The 23,146-nt window shown below is 40.8% G+C and overlaps 1 protein-coding gene across 4 annotated transcripts in view; it reads right to left on the bottom strand.

Moving 5' to 3' along the window:
• The window catches only part of LOC127585453 (kinesin-like protein KIF18A), a 100,342-nt gene that overhangs the window by 61,998 nt on the left and 15,198 nt on the right, over window positions 1-23,146 (bottom strand). For all 4 annotated transcript variants that reach the window (XM_052042909.1, XM_052042912.1, XM_052042908.1 and 1 more), the window contains exons 3-8: window positions 13,783-13,940; window positions 7,650-7,754; window positions 4,709-4,819; window positions 3,875-4,072; window positions 2,979-3,155; window positions 661-735 (exon numbers count right to left, since the gene is read on the bottom strand). In XM_052042909.1, coding sequence (XP_051898869.1) covers window positions 661-735; window positions 2,979-3,155; window positions 3,875-4,072; window positions 4,709-4,819; window positions 7,650-7,754; window positions 13,783-13,940 — 824 coding nt within the window. The remainder of the gene's footprint in view (window positions 1-660; window positions 736-2,978; window positions 3,156-3,874; window positions 4,073-4,708; window positions 4,820-7,649; window positions 7,755-13,782; window positions 13,941-23,146) is intronic.

The following is a 23,146-nucleotide window of genomic DNA, read 5'->3' on the forward strand; positions in this document are numbered from 1 at the left end:
AAAGATGTCTTCCTTGCTTCCTTATTGAATATTATTTTACATTTATGCTCTGATTTTGGTCTTCCCCAAAAGCTGGAAATATTTTCTCCACATCTGCTCTATCAAACACTTTCATTGTCTTACAGGCTTCTATCAGGTCAACCTTCATACTTCTTTTCTGATAGTTACAACCATTCATTTCTGGTATTTCATCTCATTCTCCTGTTTCACGTACTATCATATGTAAATAATCAGAGGTATCCTGAAATTCCATGTGGGGAATGTCCACACCACAATTTGAGTAATTTCTTCAAAACAAAATCCATCAAATTAATGACACACAACAGATTTTACAAAAAAAAATGTTCATCTGCCATTTCTAAATGGGGAATCCTACAATACCATTGAGCAGCTTTTTTTTTATTAGCATTCAAAGTAATAGGCATAATGACCAAGCTCTGCCTCATTGCTTTTTTTTAAAAAAAGGAACTATAACTACATTAACACCTGTACAATCAAAGGCTACAATCTTCGACTCTGGCAAAGAGATACAGGCTTTTGTCTCACTGCTGACCAGTTCTGGATATAAATCTTCTGATAATCAGATTCTGGACTGTTTAGCCCACAATAGAGCATCCAATTTAAAGCTTATAGATGATTAGAAGGAAGCAAAGTACTTGCCTCTCTCCGTAGTTCCTCGCATATGGCTGCATATTTACTTATATGACAGTCCAAGCTCACAATATTACTCTTCAGCTGTAACAGAAACTATAAATTAGTATGCACATATAATTTCTTTTTCCTCCTAAAACAGATGACTAATATTAAAAACAGAAACCTTGCAGGTTTCACAGGAGAAAAAGTCCTAAAGAGAAAATATCAACAGCTAAGTCTGAAAATGATTGCTAGCCCTTGTCCACGTTGAGATAATCAAACTTAAGGAGAAAAGTAAAGAAAACAAGTGTACAAATGGATTAAGCAACACCAGAAAAGTTTCTGAAGTGGACTTACCTCTCTTCCTCTTTAAGGGATTAATTAATTCTGTTCTGGCATTTACTTTCAATTTGTGAAAATTATATCTTCAGGAGCAGGTCACATTAAAAAATTGTTTGTTTTTCAATTTTCATGTAGAAGAATGTGTTCCACAAATCACAAGTATAAATTCTAAATTTCATGATTGAAAATAGATTTGACTTTTTCAATCACTGTAAATTACTGCTCTGAAAATAAGGAACGCCTTATTCTGCTTGCCATTCAGCAAGTTAATGGATCACAAAGCCGGGGATTAAAGCATTTTTTTTCTACTCTGTACACAGGGAACATCAGGTGCATTGTATATCACGCACGCCTCAGGTTAGCAGTTAAGCTGATGGACCTTTACAATGCAGTTCAACCCTAACTTCATTAAAGCAGGTCTCAACTGCACCAGCATATTTCCCATTCCCAGTAACTCACTCACCAGATCTCACACAAAAATGCCCCAAGGAATTTCTTGCTTTATTTTTTGTTTCACATTTGCTTTCTTTTATTTCCACAGACGCACCCCAGCATTTAGACAAACATCAGACTGGTGCAGGGCTCAACCAGAAACTGCTCAAGTTGTCCTCTTGGAGGAGGAAAAGAGTACACTGTTCTTATTTGCACAGTTGAGTGGAATTTTACATAAAACAGTACAGCAGGAACGGCCCCTTCGACCCAAAACGTCTCTGCTGATCATGATGTGAAATTAAAATAATCCCTTCTGCCTGCATATGGTCTGAATCCCTCTAATCCCTGCCTGTTCATGTGTCTATCTAAATGCCTCTTAAATGTTACTAGTGTATCTGTTTCCACCATCTCCCCTGGCATCTTGTCCCAGGCACCTACCATCCTCTGTGTAAAAAAACTTGCCTTGGAAATCTCCTTTAAAACTTTCCTCCCTCACCTTTAATCTATGCCCTCTAATACTTGACATTTCCACCCTGGAAAGAAGACACAAAATATTTACCCTTTCTACGCCTCTCATAATTTTATATACTTCTATCAGGTTGCCCCTCAGCTTCCAACGGTCCAGAGAAAACAGTGCAAGTTTGTCCAACCTTTCCTGATAATCCACCCTCTAACCTAGACACCATTGTGCTGAACCTCTTTTGCACCCTCTCAAAAGCCTCCACATCCTTCGTGATGTGACAACCAGAAATACACACAACACACTAACGCTTGCCTAACGTTTCATACAACTGCAACATGATTTCCTGACTCATTTGCCTTAAGAGTAAGCAGTAAGCCTTCTTTACCACCCTATCTACTTGTGTTGCCACTTTCAGGGAGCTATGGGCTTGCACCCCAAGATCCCTCTGTATATCAATGCTCCTATGAGTCCTGCCATCACTTTCCTCTGGCATTTGACCTCCCAAAATGCAACACCTCACATTTGTTTAGATTAAACTCCATGTGCCATTTCTCTCCCCATAGTTCCAACCGATCTACATCCTGCCGAATCCATTGACAACTTTCCTCACTATCCACAACTCCACCAATGTTTGGTGTTATCTGCAAACTTACTAATCAGCCCATCTACATTTTCACCCAAATCGTTTATGTATATCACAAACAGAGGTCCCAGCACTGATCCTTGCAGTCAGAATAATGCCACTACCCCGTCTTCTATGACCAAAAAAAATTTGAATCCAATTAACCTAGTCTTTGGATCCCATGTGCCTTAATCTTCTAGACCTGAAAATTTTGACCTTTAGGAATCAGATATGAACTAGTGTCCTACATTACTGCTGCAAGGAGGAATACTGAAAGGACCATTCCACCCTAGAATTTGTTTGAAGTTGTCCTTTACCTAAATTGGGACCAAATCCAGATCCTAGGATGAAAGTGGTATTTTAAAAACCCAATCAAGAAAACAGTTGCTGTTACCTTTTCATTAATACTATAAGACTGGCAGAAAATGGTAAAACAAAAAATAATTGTAATTTGACATTCTTTGCATTATAGCGAGATAAACTTACAGAGGATTTGATATCCTTAGCACGATTTGCATACTTTAAGGTATTATATGTATCTTCATAACTACTGGCTGAAGGGCTCACAGTGGCAATCATCACCGTACGACAGTTCCCCCCCAACGAGTCCTTAAGTAGGCGGGTTAGCTTGCTATCTCGGTAAGGGATGTGAGACTTTTTACCCTTAGCAGGTAAAGGAACAGAAGAAAACAGCATCAGTTAGAAACTTTCATGGAACTTGCAATCCAAACTCTTCTGCAAAAGTAATGCAAAATATGGTGAATTCCTGAAACATTCTGAAACATAAAACATTCTGTTCAATCTTTCTTTGTGGGATGAAAGGCTAGTTCTTAGAATAAAACTAGTGAATCACTTTATTGATTCTGATACGTAAACACTTACATCAGTTCAATCTGACATCCCTATCCACCCGAGCATTTGCGTTTTTATTTATAACTGATTTGGCTGCATGGCATCCTCTAGCAAAAAGTGGGATACGAGTAGTGCTGCAGTACTGCTGTGTTCTGGGAGGCACAACAAGACAGCCCTGTGGGAGTATGACAGCCTCTGCTAAATACGTAGGAAGTCACACAATCAGCAGTGTAATAATATTGAGCCAATTTTTATTTGGATCTGGTATCTGCATTCATTAAAATACACAAATTAATAAAACTGAGTGATTTTCAGCAGAACTCTGCCACCACTCTTGAGGGAGCACAGATTTCAATGAAAAGAATATCTGGCCAGCCTGTAATTACTTGGTAGAAATGAGAGAAGCCACACTTCACCATGATTGCAGAGAGGTGGCAATATGCGGTCCAATACAACTTAATTTGTGGTGAGTTTTCTTTCAAAACAAAATTACTGTGCTCTTTCTGCTCAAAGGGTATAAACTGTTTTACCTTGCCATCTGCCAGTGCATTAATCACATTTCCTAATGCAAGCAGTGAGCGATTTATGTTTGCTCCCTCCCTAAACCGTGCTCCTTGGGCCTTGGTTGCAGTGACACGTTCTGATCCAGCCAAGTCAATCAGGCACATCTTAGCCACCCGCAAGTTCTTGCTGATGCTAGCAATACGGTCTTGTTGTTTTACATACACCTATTTTAAAACAAGAAAATACATCAATGTGAAAAAAGTTTGATTAAACGCAATCACAGTACTTTCTTCCTAGTTATTCTGAACACAGTCCTTCCTCAGAACTGCTTATCCATAACACAATGCACTGAAACTATTCCCAATTATGGCTTACATTGGTTTTAAAGTCACTACTACATCTTGATAATAATATAATTTTCTCAGCTCCAAATACTTTTGCATGTACCATACTCATAGCCTTGGCTTTCCCATTTGAGCTTACTGTTCATTATGCAAGGACAGGCAGAGCAGAATTAACTGCCTTCTCTGAAACTTGGTGAGCACCTAAATGTTCCTTGATGGGGCACTTGGCAGCACATACCTCTGTTTGCCACTGTGTAACGTGCAAGGTTAGAATAACTCTGCTGTGCGGTAAACCCAGACTAATTGAATTCACATGGTTTGGTGAAGCAAATTGTGGTGTGCAAAAGCTATTAAAATAAACTGGATTCATTTACAATCATGAGGTGAACGTGCTCCCAAATCTTGTTGTACATGTACACTTCTACAAACTAGGTCTTGTGGATAGCATGTAACTTTCAAATATTAATAAAAAAAAAGTTATTTCAGTCCCGAGAGTTTGGTCTCAGCAGTTCTGACCTGAAAGACAGCATGGGACCGCGACGATGTGGCATTGGCATCAGTGGGATGCTGGGTCCGGTTCTGGTTTCCATTTGCCAACATCTCCAAAAGCTCTTTAGCAGTCTTGGGCTGAAGGACAGAGAAAACAAAACACAGAAAAGTCAACTTTTTAAACTGAGCAAACTACGCTTCCTTCTGGTATAAAGACCAGAACTTTAGTGTTGCTTGGTGGGTTGCTGACCAGGATTCAAAGTTTTTTATATAAATATATTCATTAACAGGATATAGATACAGCTGGGCAGGCCAGTATTTATGTGCAGATATCATTATTGGCAATTTACTATAGAAATCGAAAACTGATACATATGCTTAAACCTTTTTAATACCTGAAAATAGTCCATTTTGCCAAAAAAGGCAAAAACTGAGAAAATACCTCCAAGCCTAATCAAAAATAAATAAATGAATAATTGAAGTCCCAGTTTTTGTTTACTGTCTAGTACAGTATTTCACCTGCAGCCTTCCAGTTTATCTTCTATCTACAGTCATGGAAACCTTGAGCTCATCCTGTTCACAACATTCATTTCTTGGTCCTTAATGACAGATTACCACCTCCCTTCTTGGCCCTTTTGCTGGTTGACATTGCAAATAGCTCTTTTCTCAGGCACTTGTCTCTGCTTTTCAAATCCACTATCAACAACCCTCCTTGAAAAAGTTTATTTTCAACCTTTCAGTCCTTCCAAATTACTACATTACACCCATCACTTGCCTCCAGTCTGAATACTGTCAGCTCTCAAATCCACTGCCATCGTTCCTTTGACTCCATGTTTAAATCTCTCCAACTTTCTGCCCCTGCTGTTGCTCCAAAATTGCCCTGATCATAGTAATAAAACTATCTGTGGCAATGCCTATGGTGAATTTATTTCTTTTAACATGCCAGAATTTCTCATCCATATCTTGTTCAGTTAGATTTCCTTTGCTTGGTTCCAATCATTGCTGTCCAATTGTAATTCCAGCCCCCTGTAGTAGTAACTTCTCTTCCTAGTGATCACCAGGTGGCAAATCCTAGGCCTCCTTCACTTCCTCTGTTGCCATCGTGGCATCATCTGGAGACACAGTGTCAGCTTTCACACGTACTCTGACAACACACAGCTCAATCTCTATCCTATCTCTCAACACTCAATAGATCCTAGGGTTTCAGATGGTTTGGAACCAACCCTTGGACGAGATCCAGGTTCCTATCATCTTAACAATGAATAGATCCGTGTCTCCTCCGTTCCCAAAAGATTTTATGTAACTTGTGGCATATATTACCTTTAAATGAGATATTGCAAGGTACTGTCATACACCCTTTACCTCTAATACATGTTTGAGAATTAGTAGCTAATACTAGTACTCGATCTCCCCCCCCCCCATTGTATCGTCACTGATATCATCAATTATAATATCTTACCTACAATATTAACTCCGATTAACTCATCTCATCAGGTTGATGTGTTATTTTATAAAAGTCCATATGAACTCCCTTAATAAACATTAAACACCAATTTCTCTGATCTATTATAAGTAAAGCAACAATTTAGTAGTTCCTTAAAGGCTTACTCACTTGGGACACAGCTAGGTGTGGATGCTGTTGCCTGTTCTCCCACAGTGACCAACGGCAATGTTTATTCCCATTTGAATAAAAATTTCATTGCACAAATATGGTCATGTTTGTAACTTTCACAATTCACATTGGTCATCATGGGTGATTTGTGTTTCATTTCACTGAACATCTTATGATCCTTAAATTATCAAGTTGCCGTATACCTACAATATTAAGGGCCACATTCTAATCAATAAATGGCTGCTTCAAATGCAGTTAGAACACGTGCCATAAATCTCTCTAACTGGTAAAAAAGCAGTCTTCAATTGTGCATCCTGCCCAATTCACACCAGATCAATGAGAAGAAAAAGCAAAATTTTATAGTGGAGATGTAAGGAGGGCCACATCGTTTTACACACTTCAATCTCTGAAAAGTCACAAATGGCAGCAGAGTCAGGAGTCTGATCATTGAAAGTGCAACTCACTGAAAATTTGGGAAATGCAACGGAATACTTACAACACAGAGAAAGGACATTGTCGAAATTGGTTTGTGACTAATGTTATTCTCTTCACAGGAGCCTCCTCCCTCTTCCTCTAATGTCACCAACATTTAATTCTATACCTTTCCCCTCATGGGCTTCACGAGCTTTCCACAAATGCATCCCAACGATTTACCCTCAACTATTCTACATGGCAGCAGTTGTACCTTATAAATACGTTTAAAAGTTTCGCTTGAGTTCTCGTGGATTTATTAGTGATTATTTAATAAATATGGCTAGTCGTTTTGTCATCAGTTGCAAGGGAAATATTTACTTCATCAATTCTTCAGAATCTTAAAGCATCTATTTAGGTCTGTCTCAGTTTCTTTTGAGAAAAATGAGCCCCAACTCATTTTCTAATAGAGATAAGCTCCAGTCTCTTTCCTGTAAATCTTCTTTGCACTTCCTCCAATATCTCTATAACACGGAAATGAGAACTGTTCAACATGTGGTCTAATCAAGGTTCTGCCGTGAGTTTAAAAGACAAGAGGAAAAACATTAAACGTATTTGCAGTCCTTCCAGATAAGAGCCAATTCTTTTTGACCTTATAACCACCATAAGTGAAAGTTAGTATTTTGTAAGAATACAAAAAGAATCCGAAATTCATCTTGTTCTGCAAAACCTTGGAAAGCATTGCTTGATGACGACTTAACACTGCCTATAAATCTCCTGACATGCAATAACATATTTTCAGTTAAAGATTAATGAATAATTTCCATTTTCCCTTAACCATCAATGGATGTATAACATGGTTTGTTAATAATTACAATGATGCTATCCAGCAATGACAATCGGCAGTAGAGTGCCAATGAACATCATTGAGATTGTGACTCCCACCTGATGGAAACTTAGCCTCTGAACAACCGTTCCTTTCTGAGGATCCTCTCTCACAGCCAGTGAGCCTTTAGGTTCAAGCAGGTCATGAATCTGTTCATTGTACACCTGACAACATGGAAAAAAATATAATATAATTTACACCGTTTTAAGAGCTAAGAAAAAGGAAACATACAGAATAGGACTTAAAAGTCATGCTCTTAAAAATTTTCAAACAAGCAATTTAAAAGTAACCAGATTTATTTGTGATAATTGTTCATCAGAGTGTTATTCCCAGTGTAGGGGAGTCTGAAACTATAGTGAATAAGTTTAAGGTGAGAGGAGAAAGATTTAAAGGGGACCAGAGGGGCAGGCATTTCACACAGAGGCTGGTGTGTATATGGAACAAGCTGCCAGAAGTGGTAGAGTCAGGTCCAAGTATGGTTGAAAGACACTTGGCCAGATACATGGACAGGAAAGCTTTGGAGGGATATGGGCCAAACTCAGGCAAATGGAGGGTAGGTAGCAGGTAAGCAGCTTAGGTAGACAACTTGGTTGGCATGGACGAGTTGGGTTTAAGGGCTTGTTTCCGTGTGGTATAACTCTATGGTTCTGTGTAGGATGGATTCAAGCTATTGAGGCAAAGGCAACAAATAGATTAAGGCCTTGAGCTGTGGCTAAACTACATCCCAGCTGTTAGTGGGAAGACCAATACACACTGGAGTGCATAGGAATAGTGATTCAAAATAAACAGTTAAAAATAAAACATTATTTGCTATACTGATTCCCTTATTAGGAACTTTTCAATAAATACTTTCCCAATAATGAACCTAACATGAAGTGAAGAGACTGCAGATGCTGGAATCTGGAACAAGAAATAGAATGCTGGAAGAAAGTGAGCAAAAGACGCATGATGACATTCTGGGTTGAGCCCCTGCATCAGGACTGAGAGGGGAGGGGAGAGATTGCCAGCTTACAGCAGTACAAGGGAGGAGAGTGGGTGGGACAGAGGTGATAGGTGGAACCAGGTGAGGTGGGGTGGGGGGGCAAGGAGGGGACAGGGAAGGATGGGTGGGAAGGGATGAGTTGTCCAGGAGGTAGCAAAGAGTGACCCCCATGGAAAGCAGAAAGATAGGGGCAGAGGGGAAGATGTGGTGGTGGTGGTGGGACCACATTGGAGGAGGGAAATAGCAAAGGATGACATGCTGGATGTAGAGGCTGGTGGTGTGAAAGGTGAGGACCAAGAGAACTCTATCACCGTTCTGTCTGAGGAAGTGGGAGGTGAGTGAGAGCAGACGTGCGGGAAATGGAGGAATGTACCTTAGCATAGCTGCAGAGCAAAGGTTCAAAGGGAAGAAAATACAATTCTGGTGAAATATGATGAGGAGTGTCCAGAACAATTAAAAATAAATGTATTCTATTGAACACTGTTAAACTAATGCATGGCCACATCTTTTAGTTCTATGGTCACTTTAGAAGTCTGAGATAGAAAAGGCACAAGTATATGGTGCATACATAAAATCAATGTGTGCATATTATGTGAAGATGTGAGCACATAACACTATTTCCTTTCCTCAGAAAAGTTAGTTTAGACAAATTTTTAAGCATAATAATTTAAACAGGTAAAAACCTGTCAAAAGTGCTATAGCTTAGTGGTACACAGCTATAGCCTGACCTCGGCAGTGACTAATGTCACTACATTGCAAATTATTTCAGGACTGATAACATCAAAATGGTTATGCAGCTCTATCCTTGTACTATGCCTCATGAAGCTGACATTAGACAATACCCTCTGCAGCTTGAAATTTGGGCTACATAATCAAACACAAACATATCCACGTCTTTAAAAGCCATGAAATCAAGCTGAAAGGCCAATTAAATGTTTTGCATTTATAAACTTATAGTAAGCCTCCTACTGAATGGTCCAACATTCAATTCCCCTTTTTGAACATTGAATAATCAGATATCAACATTCACCCATTGCATAATCAGAAAGACAAATCAATATTGGATTACAACCAGTTATTTTTCTTCAAAGAAAAACCCATGTGCAGAGTGTGCTTAACTAATTGAAGATGGGTACAAGCTGTACCTCCATCAAGTTATCAAGTTGGTACATGGTGGAGGACAAAAAAAACATAACAGACTGTATGCAAATAGAAGCTGAAACAGATAATAGAGTGAAAAGCAGAAATTATCAATCAACAAAGCAACACTGAATGAGTTCAGGAGGAGGAGGGAGGCCAATAGGTTGAGGGTGACAATCCTGCACTGGAGCTTTCATCACATCAAAGACACTGCATGAGGGATTCAAAGGGAATATCTGTAATGGGGGGGGGAGGGGAGAAGGGGGGGGGAGGGGAGAAGGGAGGGAGGGGGAGGGGAGAAGGGGGGGAGGGGAGAGGGAGAAGTCTGATACAAGTGGTGTTGGTGCCTGTTGGAAAGGTTGATGAAGGCTTGTTAATCACAGCTGATCTGTCTGGAGGAGAGATAAATAGAGATGAATAAAAATGGAAGAAAGGGACTTCCATGAGTGGGTGAAATGTCACACTGAGAACTTGCTTTTTTTCCTATTCTATATGTGGTTTCACCAACATCATATATAACTCTCTACTTTTGCATTCAATTCCACTAGCAATAAACAATAACATTGTTAGTCTTACTAATTACTAGCCATACTTGAAATCTTGCTTTTCACAAATCATGCACTCATACAATTGCACGTTCCCACTCACTTAACCTGTCCACATGCCTTTGTAGTCTCCCTACATTTTCTGCAAACTCACTATCCTGCTTATCCTTGCATCATCAACACATTTATAAATCATACCCTTCATGCTTTCACCAAGTCATTTGTATAAGTTATAAATACAGAGGTGCCATCACCAGTCCTTGTGGTACATCACTTGTTACATCTAGCCAACCAGAGAAAGACCCATTAATGCCCACTCTCTACTTCCTGGTCCCAACTGGCTCAATTTGTCACGAGCACATAATCCAACTTCCACCCTGCTCTCATTTTCATGTGGTTCAACTCTGACTCTTTCTTGATTTCTCCGTAACCATCTCACGGAATAGGTTAGTAAGCAACGTCTATCATCAGCCCCAACATCCCTGACTACATCTACATCTACCCTGGTTCCATTGAGAACTCCATTTTCCCCAGTTTCTCAACTCAATATCCATTCTGATGATGACATCTTGCACCGTCTTCCTCTTCTTAACCATAATTTCCACCACCACCCCCCCCCACCCTCCTGTAGTTAATGGACGTGAAGTGTGCCTGGTCCATTCCCCCCCCTTCTGCTTTTACCCACTTTCCTTCCACCCACAGCAAGGATAGGATTTCCTTGTCCCAGCCAACTTCTATCTTCTACAGATCATCCGATGCAACTTCTGCCACCTTCAACACATCATGCCTTCCCCTTTCAGCTTTCCCTCCACAACCTTGTGGTTCACTCTTCTAGCTCCATCAACATCCACTCCCCTTCTCACAGCACCTTTCCACGCAACACCTCCCCACTTAACTCTGATCTTCTCACAAATCAGGAACAGAAACACTCCACCAGGCGAAGAAGTGATTCACTTGTACCTCTTCCAATTTAGCGTATTGTATTTGGCACTCACAAAATGGTCCCTTCAAGTTTGGGAAAACCAAACACAGACTGGGCGACTTCTTTGCAGAAAACCTCCATTCAGTCCACAGGAGTAATTCTGAGCTTTCAGTTACCTGACTTTTCAATTTGATATCCGACTCCCATTCTAACCTCTCTTTCATTAGCCTCCTACACTATTCCAATAAAATCCAACATATACTCGAGTATAGCATGTCATCTTCTGATTGGTCATCAACGTAATATTTACTGTTTTTCTCTCCAGAATTCCAGCACCTGCAGTGTTTCTCAGAATTTTCAGCATGAGTTTCCTTATCCCCTTCCATTTTTATTCATCTTCTACTTGCACCTCCTCCAGAGAGATCAGCTGTGATTAACAAGCTTTCATCAACTTTTCTCAGCAGGCACCACCGCTACTTGTATCGTTCACCGTCTCCACCATGTAAACACCGATATTCCTTTTGTCTCTCTCCACCTCTCTCCTCTTCTCAACAATTTAAACTTTGTTTCCATTCTATTTTCCTAACGAAAAGTCAGTGTCCCGAACATTACTTTGCTCTCCACAGATGCTGTGGAACCAGAGTAATTTCAGCACTTTGTTTTAATTTCAGATTTGTAGCATTAGTAGTTTTTTTTTGCTTTGTTTTCTTTGAAAGATTAAGAACTTCACATACATTTTCTTGCAGCAGAATTTCTGTCACTGCCATTGTTTTGGGGCCAGCAGCTTGAGGCATACTACACACCATATTATACTTACTGTATACAGTGGTGCACCATCAATGTTGCATTGTTCCTATTTTGCTTCTTTAGGAGACAGAGGAGCCTAGATACATGAGTGGATACTTGGAGTACTTTATAAGGCAGGGATCTATCAGAGGTTACAGAGGGACAAATCTTCAATCATCATCTGAACTCCTAGAAAAAACTACTGCCCATTACTCCTAGATATCATTTTTTGTTAGAAAAATTCTGAATGGAAGAAATCAATTTATTCTATCGGCTCAAATGTTTGGTAATAGTTGCCATCATAGCCAACAGCAACAGTCTGTGTGCTCAGAATTAAGGCTTCAGTTTGAATGTAACCATGCAACAACAGTAATCATCAGTTCAGAATATTTAGATGATAATGGTGCAGAGGGTGATTGGCTAGTGAGAGGACCCAACCTTTCACTTAAAATCTGATGGAACTCCAGAGCCCACAGAAGTTAGCGAAGCTTGGGATTCCAACCTGGACATGGAAGTCCAGCCTTCTGGTATTGGTATATTATTGTCACTTATACAGAGGTACAGTGAAAAGCTTGTCTTACAAACCGATCGTACAGGTCAATTCATTACACAGTGCAGATACATTGAGTTAGTACAGAGTGCGGTGAAGTAGTACAGGGTAAAAACAATAACAGAAAACAGAGTAGTGTCACAGCTACAGAGAAAGTGCAGTGCAATAAGGTGCAAGGTCACAACAAGTGAAGCAAGGTCATAGTCCATCTCATTGTATAAGGGAACTGTTCAATAGTCTTATCACAGTGGGGTAGAAGCTGTCCTTAAGTCTGGTGGGACGTGCCCTCAGGCTCCTGTATCTTCTACCCGATGGAAGAAGAGAGAAGAGAATGTCCCGGGAGGGTGGGGTCTTTGATTATGCTGGCTGCTACACCAAGGCAACGAGAGGTAAAGACAGAGTCCAGGGAGGGGAGGCTGGTGTCCGTGATGCGCTGGACTGTGTCCACAACTCTCTGCAGCTTCTTGCGGTCCTGGGCAGAGCAGTTGCTGTACCAAGCCGTGAAACATCCAGATAGGATGCTTTCTATGGTGCATCGGTAAAAGTTGATGAGAGTCAAAGGGGACAAACCAAATTTCTTTAGCCTCCTGAGGAAGTAGGGGCTCTGGTGAGCTTTCTTGGCCGTGGCATCTACGTGATTTGACCAGGACAGGCTGTTGGTGATGTTCACTCCCAGGAACTTGAAGCTCTCAACCCTCTTGACCTCAGCACCATTGATGTAGACGGGTGCATGTACACCGTCCCCTTTCCTGAAGTCAATGACCAGCTCTTTTGTTTTGTTGACATTGAGGGAAAGGTTGTTTTCATGACGCCATTCCACTAAGCTCTCTATCTCCTTCGTGTACTCCGACTCATCGCTGTTTGAGATACGGCCTACAACGGTGGTATCATCTGCAAACTTGTAGATGGAGTTAGAGCAGAATCTGGCCACACAGTCATGAGTGTATAGGGAGTAGAGTAGAGGGCTGAGGACGCAGCCTTGTGGGCACCAGTGTTGAGAATAATTATGCCGGAGGTATTGCTGCCTATCCTTACTGACTGCGCTCCCACTAAGTCCCAATTCCAGAACACTTATGCTGCACTGGGTGGAGTTCTGAGTATCACGTATTGAAAATCTCCCTGCTGAATCTGTACCATTGCTGTACAAACACTTGATGGGAAACTAGCTGATTTGCTTAGAACTTAAATGATAAAGGATGTAATGTAAAGTAACGTTATGCTGCTATACTTAAAACGAACTTTTCAAAACCATTTGCTTTTAACTTGCCTCCAAATACGAGACAGCAACTTCACAGATTTTCTCATCTTTCATTTGTTCGATTCTCTCATAGAGTTCCAGCATTGTGAGATACATCACTCCAGGCTGATCCACACTGCCCAACATTGTGTGCGTCTTCCCAGATCCTGTTGCACCGTAAGCAAAGACTGAAAAATAGAATGTATATTAGAAACTGCTTAAATCACAATGGCACAGTAGCAAGCCATTAAGTCTTTTTGTCAGTGGCCCTGTGCAAAAATTCAAGAGAAAGGTAATTGTGATGAAGACCAATTTTTGATCCATCAAGTGAGAATATCTTCACCTTCATATATTTGTAGAACATAGGATAGTACAGCACGGGAACAGGCCCTTCAGCTCACCATGATGCTAAATTAAACTAATCTCATCTATCTGCACATAGTCCATATCCCTCTATTCTCTGCCTGTTCATGCGTCTGTCTAAATACCTCTTGGACATTGCTATTGTATCTGCTTCAACCAGCTCCTATGGTAGTGTGTTCCAGACACCTACCACTCTCTGTTTAAAAAAAACTTGCTTCCTCCTTGCTAGAAAAATTCTGAATCTCCTTTAAACTTTCCTCCTCTCACATTATGCCCTCTAGTATTTGACATTTCCACCCTGGAAAAAGGTTCTGACTGTCTACCCTATTTATGTCTCTCATAATTTTATATACTTCTACCAGGTTGCCCCTTAGCCTCCAATGCTCCAGAGAAGACAATCCAAGTTTGTCCGACCTCTTCTAATAGCTAATACACTCTAATTCAGACAACATCCTGGTGAACCTCTTTTGCACCCTCTGCAAAGCTTCAACATTCTTCCCACAATGGGCGACCAGAACTGCACACAATACTCCAAATGCAGCCTAAGCGAAGTTTTGTACAACGGCATCGTGACTTTCTGACTCTCATACTCCATGCCCCTAGTGATGAAGGCAAGCATGCCATACTTGTGTCATCAATTTCAGGATCTATGGATGTACCCCAAGATCCCTTTGTAAATCAATGCTCCGAAGGGACCTGCCATTTATTATATATTTTCCTCTTGCATTTGATCTCCCAAAATGCAACTTTCACGCTTGACCGGATTAAGCTCCATCTGCCATTTCCCTGCCCATATTTCCAACTGGTTTATATCCTGCTGAATCCTTTGACAACCTTCCTCACTATCCACAACTCCACCAATTTTCATCTCATCTGCAAAATTACTAATCAGATCTACATTTTAGAGTCAGAGTAATAAAGCACAGAAACAGGCCACTCAACCAACTCATCTATGCGCAGCAAGGTGCCCACCTAAACTAGTCTTACTTGCCCAGCTTTGGCCGGTATCCTGCTAAACATTTCCTATCCATATACTTATCCAAATATCTTTGAAATGTCATTATTGTACCTGCCCCAATTATTTCCTCCAGCAGCTCATTCCATAGACACATCACCCTCTGCATGAAAAAGTTGCTCCTTGGGTCTCTTTTATATCTTTCCCCTCTCATCTTAAACCTATGCTGTCTAGTCTTTGGTTCCATCTGTGACCATTCACCCAATCTATTCCCCTCATAATGTAAGAAAACTCTTGAAATACACTAAGTGAGGCCTCACCATCTTGTACAACTGCAACATCATGCCCCAGTTCCTATACTCAATGCCCTGACCGATGAAAGCCAGGTTGCCAAGTGCCTTCTTGACCACCCTGCATATCTGTGATGTCACTTTCGGTGAACTATGTACCTGTACTCCTTGGTCCTTCTGCTCTATGACACTTTTCAGGCTCTACCATTCACTGTACAAGTCCTTCCCTGGTTTGACTCCCAAAATACAACGCCTTGTCTTATCTGAATTGAATGCCATTTGCCAATCCTCGGCCCACTTACTGAACTGATTATGATCCCCGTAATTTTTGATAACCTTGTCTACGATACCACCTATTTTAGTATCATCTGCAAACTAACTAACCATGCCTTGTACATTCTCATCCAAATTATTTATATAAATAATGAACAACAAAGGTCACGGCCCTGATCCGAGTCACACCACTAGTCACAGGCCTCCAATCCGAGAAAATAACCTTTTACCATCACCCTTTGCTTCCTACTATCAAGCCAATTATGGATACAGTTAGCTGGCTCTCCTTGGATCCCTTGTGATCTACCCTTCCAGACTAGTCTATCATGCAGTACCTTGTCAAAGGCCTTGCTAAATATAGACAACTGCCCTGCTCTCATCTATACATCTTTTCAAAAATACTCTTAACAAATTTGCCAGTCATGATTTCCCACACACAAAGCTATGCTGACTGGGGTGGCATGGTAGCGTAGTGGTTAACATAATGCTATTACAGTGCTAACGACCCAGGTTTAATTCTGGCCACTGTCTGTAAAGAGTTTGTACGTTCTCCCCATGTCTGCATGGGTTTCCTCTGGGTGGTCCGGTTTCCTCCCACATTCCAAAGGCCTACAGGTTAGGAGCTGTGGGCATACTATGTTGGTGACGGAAGCATGGAGACACTTGTGAGCTGCCCCCAGAACATTCCACGCAAAGATGCATTTCACTGTGTGTTTCAATGTACATGTGACTAATAAAGATATCTTATCTTATCCTACCCCTAATCAGCCCTTGTCTATCCAAATGCTGATAGATACTTTCCCTCAGAATCGCCTCCAGTAACTTATGCACTACTAATGTCAGACTCACCGGTCTGTAGTTCCCTGGCTCGTCATTGCTGCTCTTCTTAAATAACAGTACAACGTTAGCCACCCTGTAGCCTTCCAGAACTTCACCTGTGGCTAAAGGTGAAATGAATATCTCTGCAAGGGCCTCCTCAATTTCTTCCCTAGCTTCCCACAAGGTTCAAGGATGCACTTGGTCAGGCCTTAGGGGCTTATGAACCTTAACGTGCTTTAAGCTTGCCAATGCCCCCTCCTCGGTAATCCCTCTGTGGTCCGAGACATCACAACTCATTTGCCTCAAATTCTTTAGCATCAATGATCTCTACCACAGTAAAAACTGGTGAGAAATACTCATTAAAAATTTTGCCTGTCTCCTATGGCTCCAGACCTAGACTGACATGCTGATCTTTAAGGGGACCTATTCTCTCCCTAGCCATCCTTTTCATCCAAATCATTGATACATATTACAAACAACAGAGGTCCCAGCCTTAATCCTTGCCGAAGACCACTGGTCATAAACCTCCTGTCGGAAAAACACTCCTCTGCCACTATCCTTTCTTTTACTACCAAGCTAATTTTGGATCCAATTTACCGTGGATTCCACGTCCTTCAGAATCGCCTCCAGTAACTTATACACCACAGATGTCAGACCAGGACCAGTCCACCATGAAGGACCAAGTCAAATGCTTTATCAAAGACCTTGCAGACAACATCCACTGCCCAATTTTTATATTTCCTCAAAAAACTCAAATTTGAGAGACAGGACCTATCCCACATAAAGCCACGCTGACTATCCTTAATAAGTCCATTATTTTCCAAATGTGAGTAAATCCTGTCCCTAAGAATCTTCTCCAATAATTTCCCCACCACTGATGTAAGGTTCATCAGTCTACAATTGCTTGTTCCTATTGCCCTTCTTAAACATAACAACATTGGCTATTCTCCAGTCTTCTGGATCTTGCCCACGGCCAAAGAGGACACAAAGGTCTTTGTCAAGGCCCCAGAAATCTCCTCCCTGGCTTCTCTCAGTACCTGGGATAGATCCCATCAGGACTTGGCAGATTATCCACCTTAGTGTTTTTCAAGACACCTGATACCACCTCCTCCTTAATATTGATATGCCCTTGAACATCAACATACCCCTCCCTACAATCTCACCATCTTCCATGTCCTCTTCCTTGGTGAATACTGATGCAAAGCACTTATTAAGGACTTCACCCACTTCCTCTGACTCCATGCATAAATTCCCTCCTTTATCCTTGAGTGAACCTACGCTTTCTCTCGTTGCCTTCTTGATCCTAATATATGTATAAAATACCTTGGGATGCTCCTGAATCCTACTTGGTGAGTTCTATTCTGGAGCTTTGTTATGGAACTTTATTCTCAGTGGAGTTCCCAGAATATCTAACCTCAAGCTGTACTTCCTGCCAGAACTGCTGGTATTTACCTACTTTTCTGGTTGGAAGATAGCTATATCAGCATGGGCGTCTTGCAAACTTCCAACAAATTTATTGATGAAGCTAGTGCCTCATTGCACTACTCAGAATTTGGAATCTGTTGAGATTTTTCATGGTTGCAGTGCTGAATGACAGAATGAGAGAGATCTGGGAAGGAACAGGGTCCCTCACTCAGTCTGGGTCTTGGAATGAAAGCAGTGAGAAATTTCCCTTGGGCGATTTATTGCTGGAATATAATCCTGAATATCATGGCAATGAAATATTCTTGAAATGATAAACCCAGCTCTGCTACATTTGCTATCCAGTTTTGTAATACTATATTTTTGTATACAAGATGTTCAATTTCACAAATAAACTTCTACTATTCCTTCCTCAGTAATTCCATCACCTATCCATCTTCACACAATCAACTTTACTGATCTTATTTGCTTTAATATACATTTTTTTAGGGTTAACCACAGATTACAGATTTCTCCCTTGATTGCGGAATGTTAAGGAAATGCAGCTTTGCAAAAGGGCAAATGTTGTTCTAGAAGTAATCTAGAAGCAAGCTGCTGATTAATTTAAACATCAACAATCAGATATTACGTGTGTATTTGGTGGGTTGGAGCTGTACAATGGGATAAATGTGAAATTGTAAATCTGAATTAAATGCTTGCATTACAGAATTACTACAGAAAAACTGTCCTCTGGAAAGATATCATAATCTCTTCTTTCAGTTTAATTTGACCAGTTATAATACGAGAGTCAGAGCAATACAGCACGGATCCAGGCCCTTCGGCCCAACTTGCCCAGGCTGACCATAGTGCCCACCCAGAAAGTCCCAATTTCCTGCGTTCGGCCCATATCCCTCCATGTACCTATCCAAATGCTTCTTAAGTGATACTATTGTACCTGCCTCACCCACTTCCTCTGATGGGTCGTTCCATTTACTCACCACCCTCTGCTTGAAAAAGTTGCCCCTCAGGTCCCTTTTAAATCTTTCCCCTCTCACCCTAAATCTCTGCCCCCCTAGTTTTGGACTCCTCTACCCTGGGGAAAAGACTGTTACCATCCATCTTTTCTATGCCTCTCATAATTTTAAACATTTCTGCAAGGTCACCCCTCATTCTCCTCCGTTCCAAGGGATAAAGACCTAGAATGGCCAACCTCTCCCTATAACTCAGGCCCTGTAGTCCTGGCAATATCCTCCCAAATCTTTTCTGCACTCTTTCCAGTTTAACCACATCTTTCCTGTAACACGGTGAGCAAAACCTTACACAGTACTTCAAGTGCTGCCTCACCAACAACTAACAACCAGCAACTAAGCCTAATGTCACAAATCCTATACTCAGTTCCCTGACTAATGAAGGCCAATGTGCTAATCGCCTTTTTCACCTCCCTGTCTACCTGTGAGGCCACTATCAATGAGCTATGCACTTGCACTCCGAGATCCTTCTGTTCCATTACACTCCCTAGTGCCCTACCATTCCTACGCAGGTTTGATTTTCCAAAATGCATCACCTTACACTCACCTGTATTGAAATCTATTTGCTACTCCTTGGCCCACTTCCCCAATTGAACAAGATCCCCCTATAATCTACATAGTACATGTCCTAGCATTCTTCACTATCAACCACACCTCCTAATTTCGTGTCATCCACAAAATTACTGATCAAGCCTTGTGCATTTGCATCCAAATAGTTTATATAAATAACAAATAACAAGGGTCCCAACACCGACCCCTGTGGCACACCACTAGTCACCAGCCTTCAACCACCACCCTCTGCTTCTTACCTCTGAGCCAATTTTGAATCCACTTAACTGGTTCTCACTGGATTCCATGGGACCTAACCTTCCAGACCAATTCCATGGGAACTAGCCTTCCAGACCATTAGATACTATTCTAAGATCAAAAATAATTATGTAATATATTACCATTGTTCAATACTATACAGTATACTGGCATTCTTTTCCAATGCCTTTCCTTTCTTGAGGACACTCATTTAAACTGTGATATTGTTCTATCTGTTAAATAGTCACGATGAGAGTACCAGAAAAGTAAGAGGTCTGAAAATTGTGTGAAGAGGAATCATGCAAACTACCAAAGCCACTATGGTGAGAGAATCCAGAACTTTGTATCTTACTGTCAGACAAATGTATGCACAGCTATACAGTGAGCGAATAGGGACAACCATCAAAACAGCTCTGGCAGAGCACTTGAAAATAAAGAAAATCTATGGATGCTGGAAGTCTGAAAAACAGAAAATGCTGGAAACACTCAGCAGGTCAGGCTGCATTTGTGAACAGAGGAACAGATTAAAATTTAAGATCTGAGACCCTTTTTGTTTTCATTTTTTTTACACTAATTCTCTTTTTCATTTCTCCCCCTCAGTATACTTCTTGCTGGCTTCTTGCATACACTTGACTCCACAGAGTGCTAGTGACTGTTGACTGGCCCTTTCAGATTAAAAACCCCTTCTCACTAACCAGAGGGAGGCTCAAGAACTGTTAAAGAGAGCAAGGGAAATGATGAAGAGCAGAGCACTACAGATGCTGAAATAAAACAAACTGCTGGAATTGCTGAACAAGCCAGGAAGTATCTGTAAAAACAGAAATGTTTTTCCCTTCAAAAATTCATTGCTGAATGAATTTGGAATATATGGTTGTCTCAGTTTTGTTACATTTTGATGCAAGTTCTAATTGAAAGTCACAGGCTTAAAAAGATAACTTTGTTATGCCTTCCATGGATGCTGCTTGACCCACTGGATATTTCAGGAATTTTCTTATGTTATGAGAGGTGTAGAAATTATTGGCAAGGTGGAAAGGAGCACCAGAGATGTGCCAAGGGGAGGGAGGTGAAATTGGTGGGCTGCTGGAGCAACAAGAACTATGGCATCTGTGTCTTTAAACAAGATTAAAGATTAGAAATCCAAAAGCAAAACCTTGTAGATACTGAAAATCTGAAATAAAAATGGAAGATGCTAAAAAATTGTTTCTGTGAAAAGGTTATTGACGTTAAGTTTTAAATATCTCCAGTGAACCTGCCTGAGTGACTCTTGGAAATAGCTTGAATCATAAATCTGATCCTCTCTCAAAAAGATTTGTGCACCACTGGTTTCATGTGCAGTTGAGTTCCAGAATGGGGTTTGAATCTTCTGAAGAGCTGGAGTGCTACTGGCAGAGGCGCAGAGTAAAGAAATTCACACCTAATTATAGTTTCTTTATGAAGTTACTCTTGTCTGTCTTTGGTGAATATTCTTGGAAAGGTCAGAAGAAGCCCTTACCCAGCATGATACTCTGTTCAAAGAGCAACACCCTATGTCATACAACAGAAAAGGTGATATTGTATGGTGATCAGAAGCATAAACTGTGCAAATTGTACCTGCTTTTCCAGAAGCAGCAAACTCAATGGACATGTAGATTACTTTAGATTAATGAACTCCATCACATTTCAATCTGCTCAAGTGAAAGACAACATTATAGGTTCTACTAATAAACCCTTCAGAGAGGAGTATTCTTCAAGCAAGGGAGAAAAATTGCACCAGTGATTACTTGTGTCTTGTAGCTCTAGAACTAAAAGTAAATCCTGTAGCTTTCATCACCAAATTTATGCTTATTGTGAGTAATGGATAGCTGCTCTATAAAACTCTGTAGAAGTGTTGTCATTCTGCTGGTAAGTTTTGAATTAATTAATAAGGAATAAACTTTGCACTACTTTGACCGAAGATATCAAAACAACAGAAGCTAAAAAGTATTTGTGTGACGAGTTGCAGGTTATCTGCTTAAACTACTTTCAGACAATAATCATTTCCATTGTAACGGTGCCTTAGGGTTGTAAACATGAAGCAGTAATATGGCAAGGGTTAACATTTGATAAAAGTCCAACATTCCAGTATTAATTGCAAACATATTTATACTGCTGATCATTGATAGACTGTATTACAAAGGTCATTACTAAATTGAAACAGTTTTGACCAAACTGAATTTAAATTTAAAAATAAATGTGCACAAAATTTTCTTACGGCCTTTACTTTCTCTTAGTGTCTTTGATGCATGGCACAAGTCATTTTAGCTATTTAATTGAGTTAAAACTAGCGCTTACTGAAGTGAGTGGAATACATGACACATCTTTGTTTTACAAGGTTGCCAAGACAATGCTGACTCCCACAGAACATGTGGTACATTGGAGTATGATTAGAAACAGGGGATTGGCCATAGCTTTATAAATTGGTGTTTAGGAGATTAGGGAAGATGACATGAAAAAGATTGAAATATTCACAAAGAACATCAGTTCAGTAACACAATCCCCAACATCAGCTGAATGAATTTATCCATCTGCAAATGCCAGTCTCATCAAACTAATCAGAGCGATAGAAGGCAGAGAGAGGGGAAAATGGCAAAATTGGGGCAGGGTGGTTGAGGAGGGAAATGGGTGTTGAGAAAAGATGGAGGGTAGAAGGATACCAATTTAACATTCAAGAAATAGAAACCACCATTAAAATGCAAGAAAAATGCTGCAGCTAAATGTGCCAAATCAATTTCATGAAGACAGAAAAAAGAGACCACAGATGCTGGAATCTGGAACAGAAACAAAATGCTGGGAGAACTTATCAGGTCAAACTACATCTGTGGAGGCAAGAGGTGCAAGTCAATGTTTCAGTCGAGACCCTGCATCAGGACTGAAGGCAAATAGAAAAGATTGCCGGGGTTGGAATAAGGGCTGGTAGGTGGAACCAGATGGGGAGGGGACGATGGGCAGATGCAAATCATGTGGTGGAGGGGATGGGATGGAAGGGAAGGGATGGGATGAACAAAGGGAGAAGAAAACTAGGCAGATCTGTGAATGTATGTGGGAGGAGTGCACTTCTCAAGTGGGTGGAATGCATGACAAGATCTTTGTTTAATAAGATTGCCAAGACTATGCTGACTCCTACAGAACACATGGTATATTGGGGTACGAGTACAAACTGGGTGTGGGTTACCTGATATTGGGAAATTCAATTTTCATAACATTGGGTTGCAAGCTAAGTGGAATATGAATGTTGTTCTTCCAATCTGCAGTTGGCCTCTCTGAAGCAATGGAGAAGGCAGAGGACAGATAGGTCAGTGTGGGAGTGGGAAGGAGAATTAAAATGGAGATGGTTGTCGTGGACAGAGTGCAGGTGCTCTGTAAATAGTTGCCTAGTCTATGCTTGGTTTCACCAATGCAGAGGAGGCTACACCATGAGCACTGAATGCAGAAGACTGGAT

This window comes from Pristis pectinata, chromosome 33 (assembly GCF_009764475.1).
Source record: "Pristis pectinata isolate sPriPec2 chromosome 33, sPriPec2.1.pri, whole genome shotgun sequence".
Taxonomy (NCBI): domain Eukaryota; kingdom Metazoa; phylum Chordata; class Chondrichthyes; order Rhinopristiformes; family Pristidae; genus Pristis; species Pristis pectinata.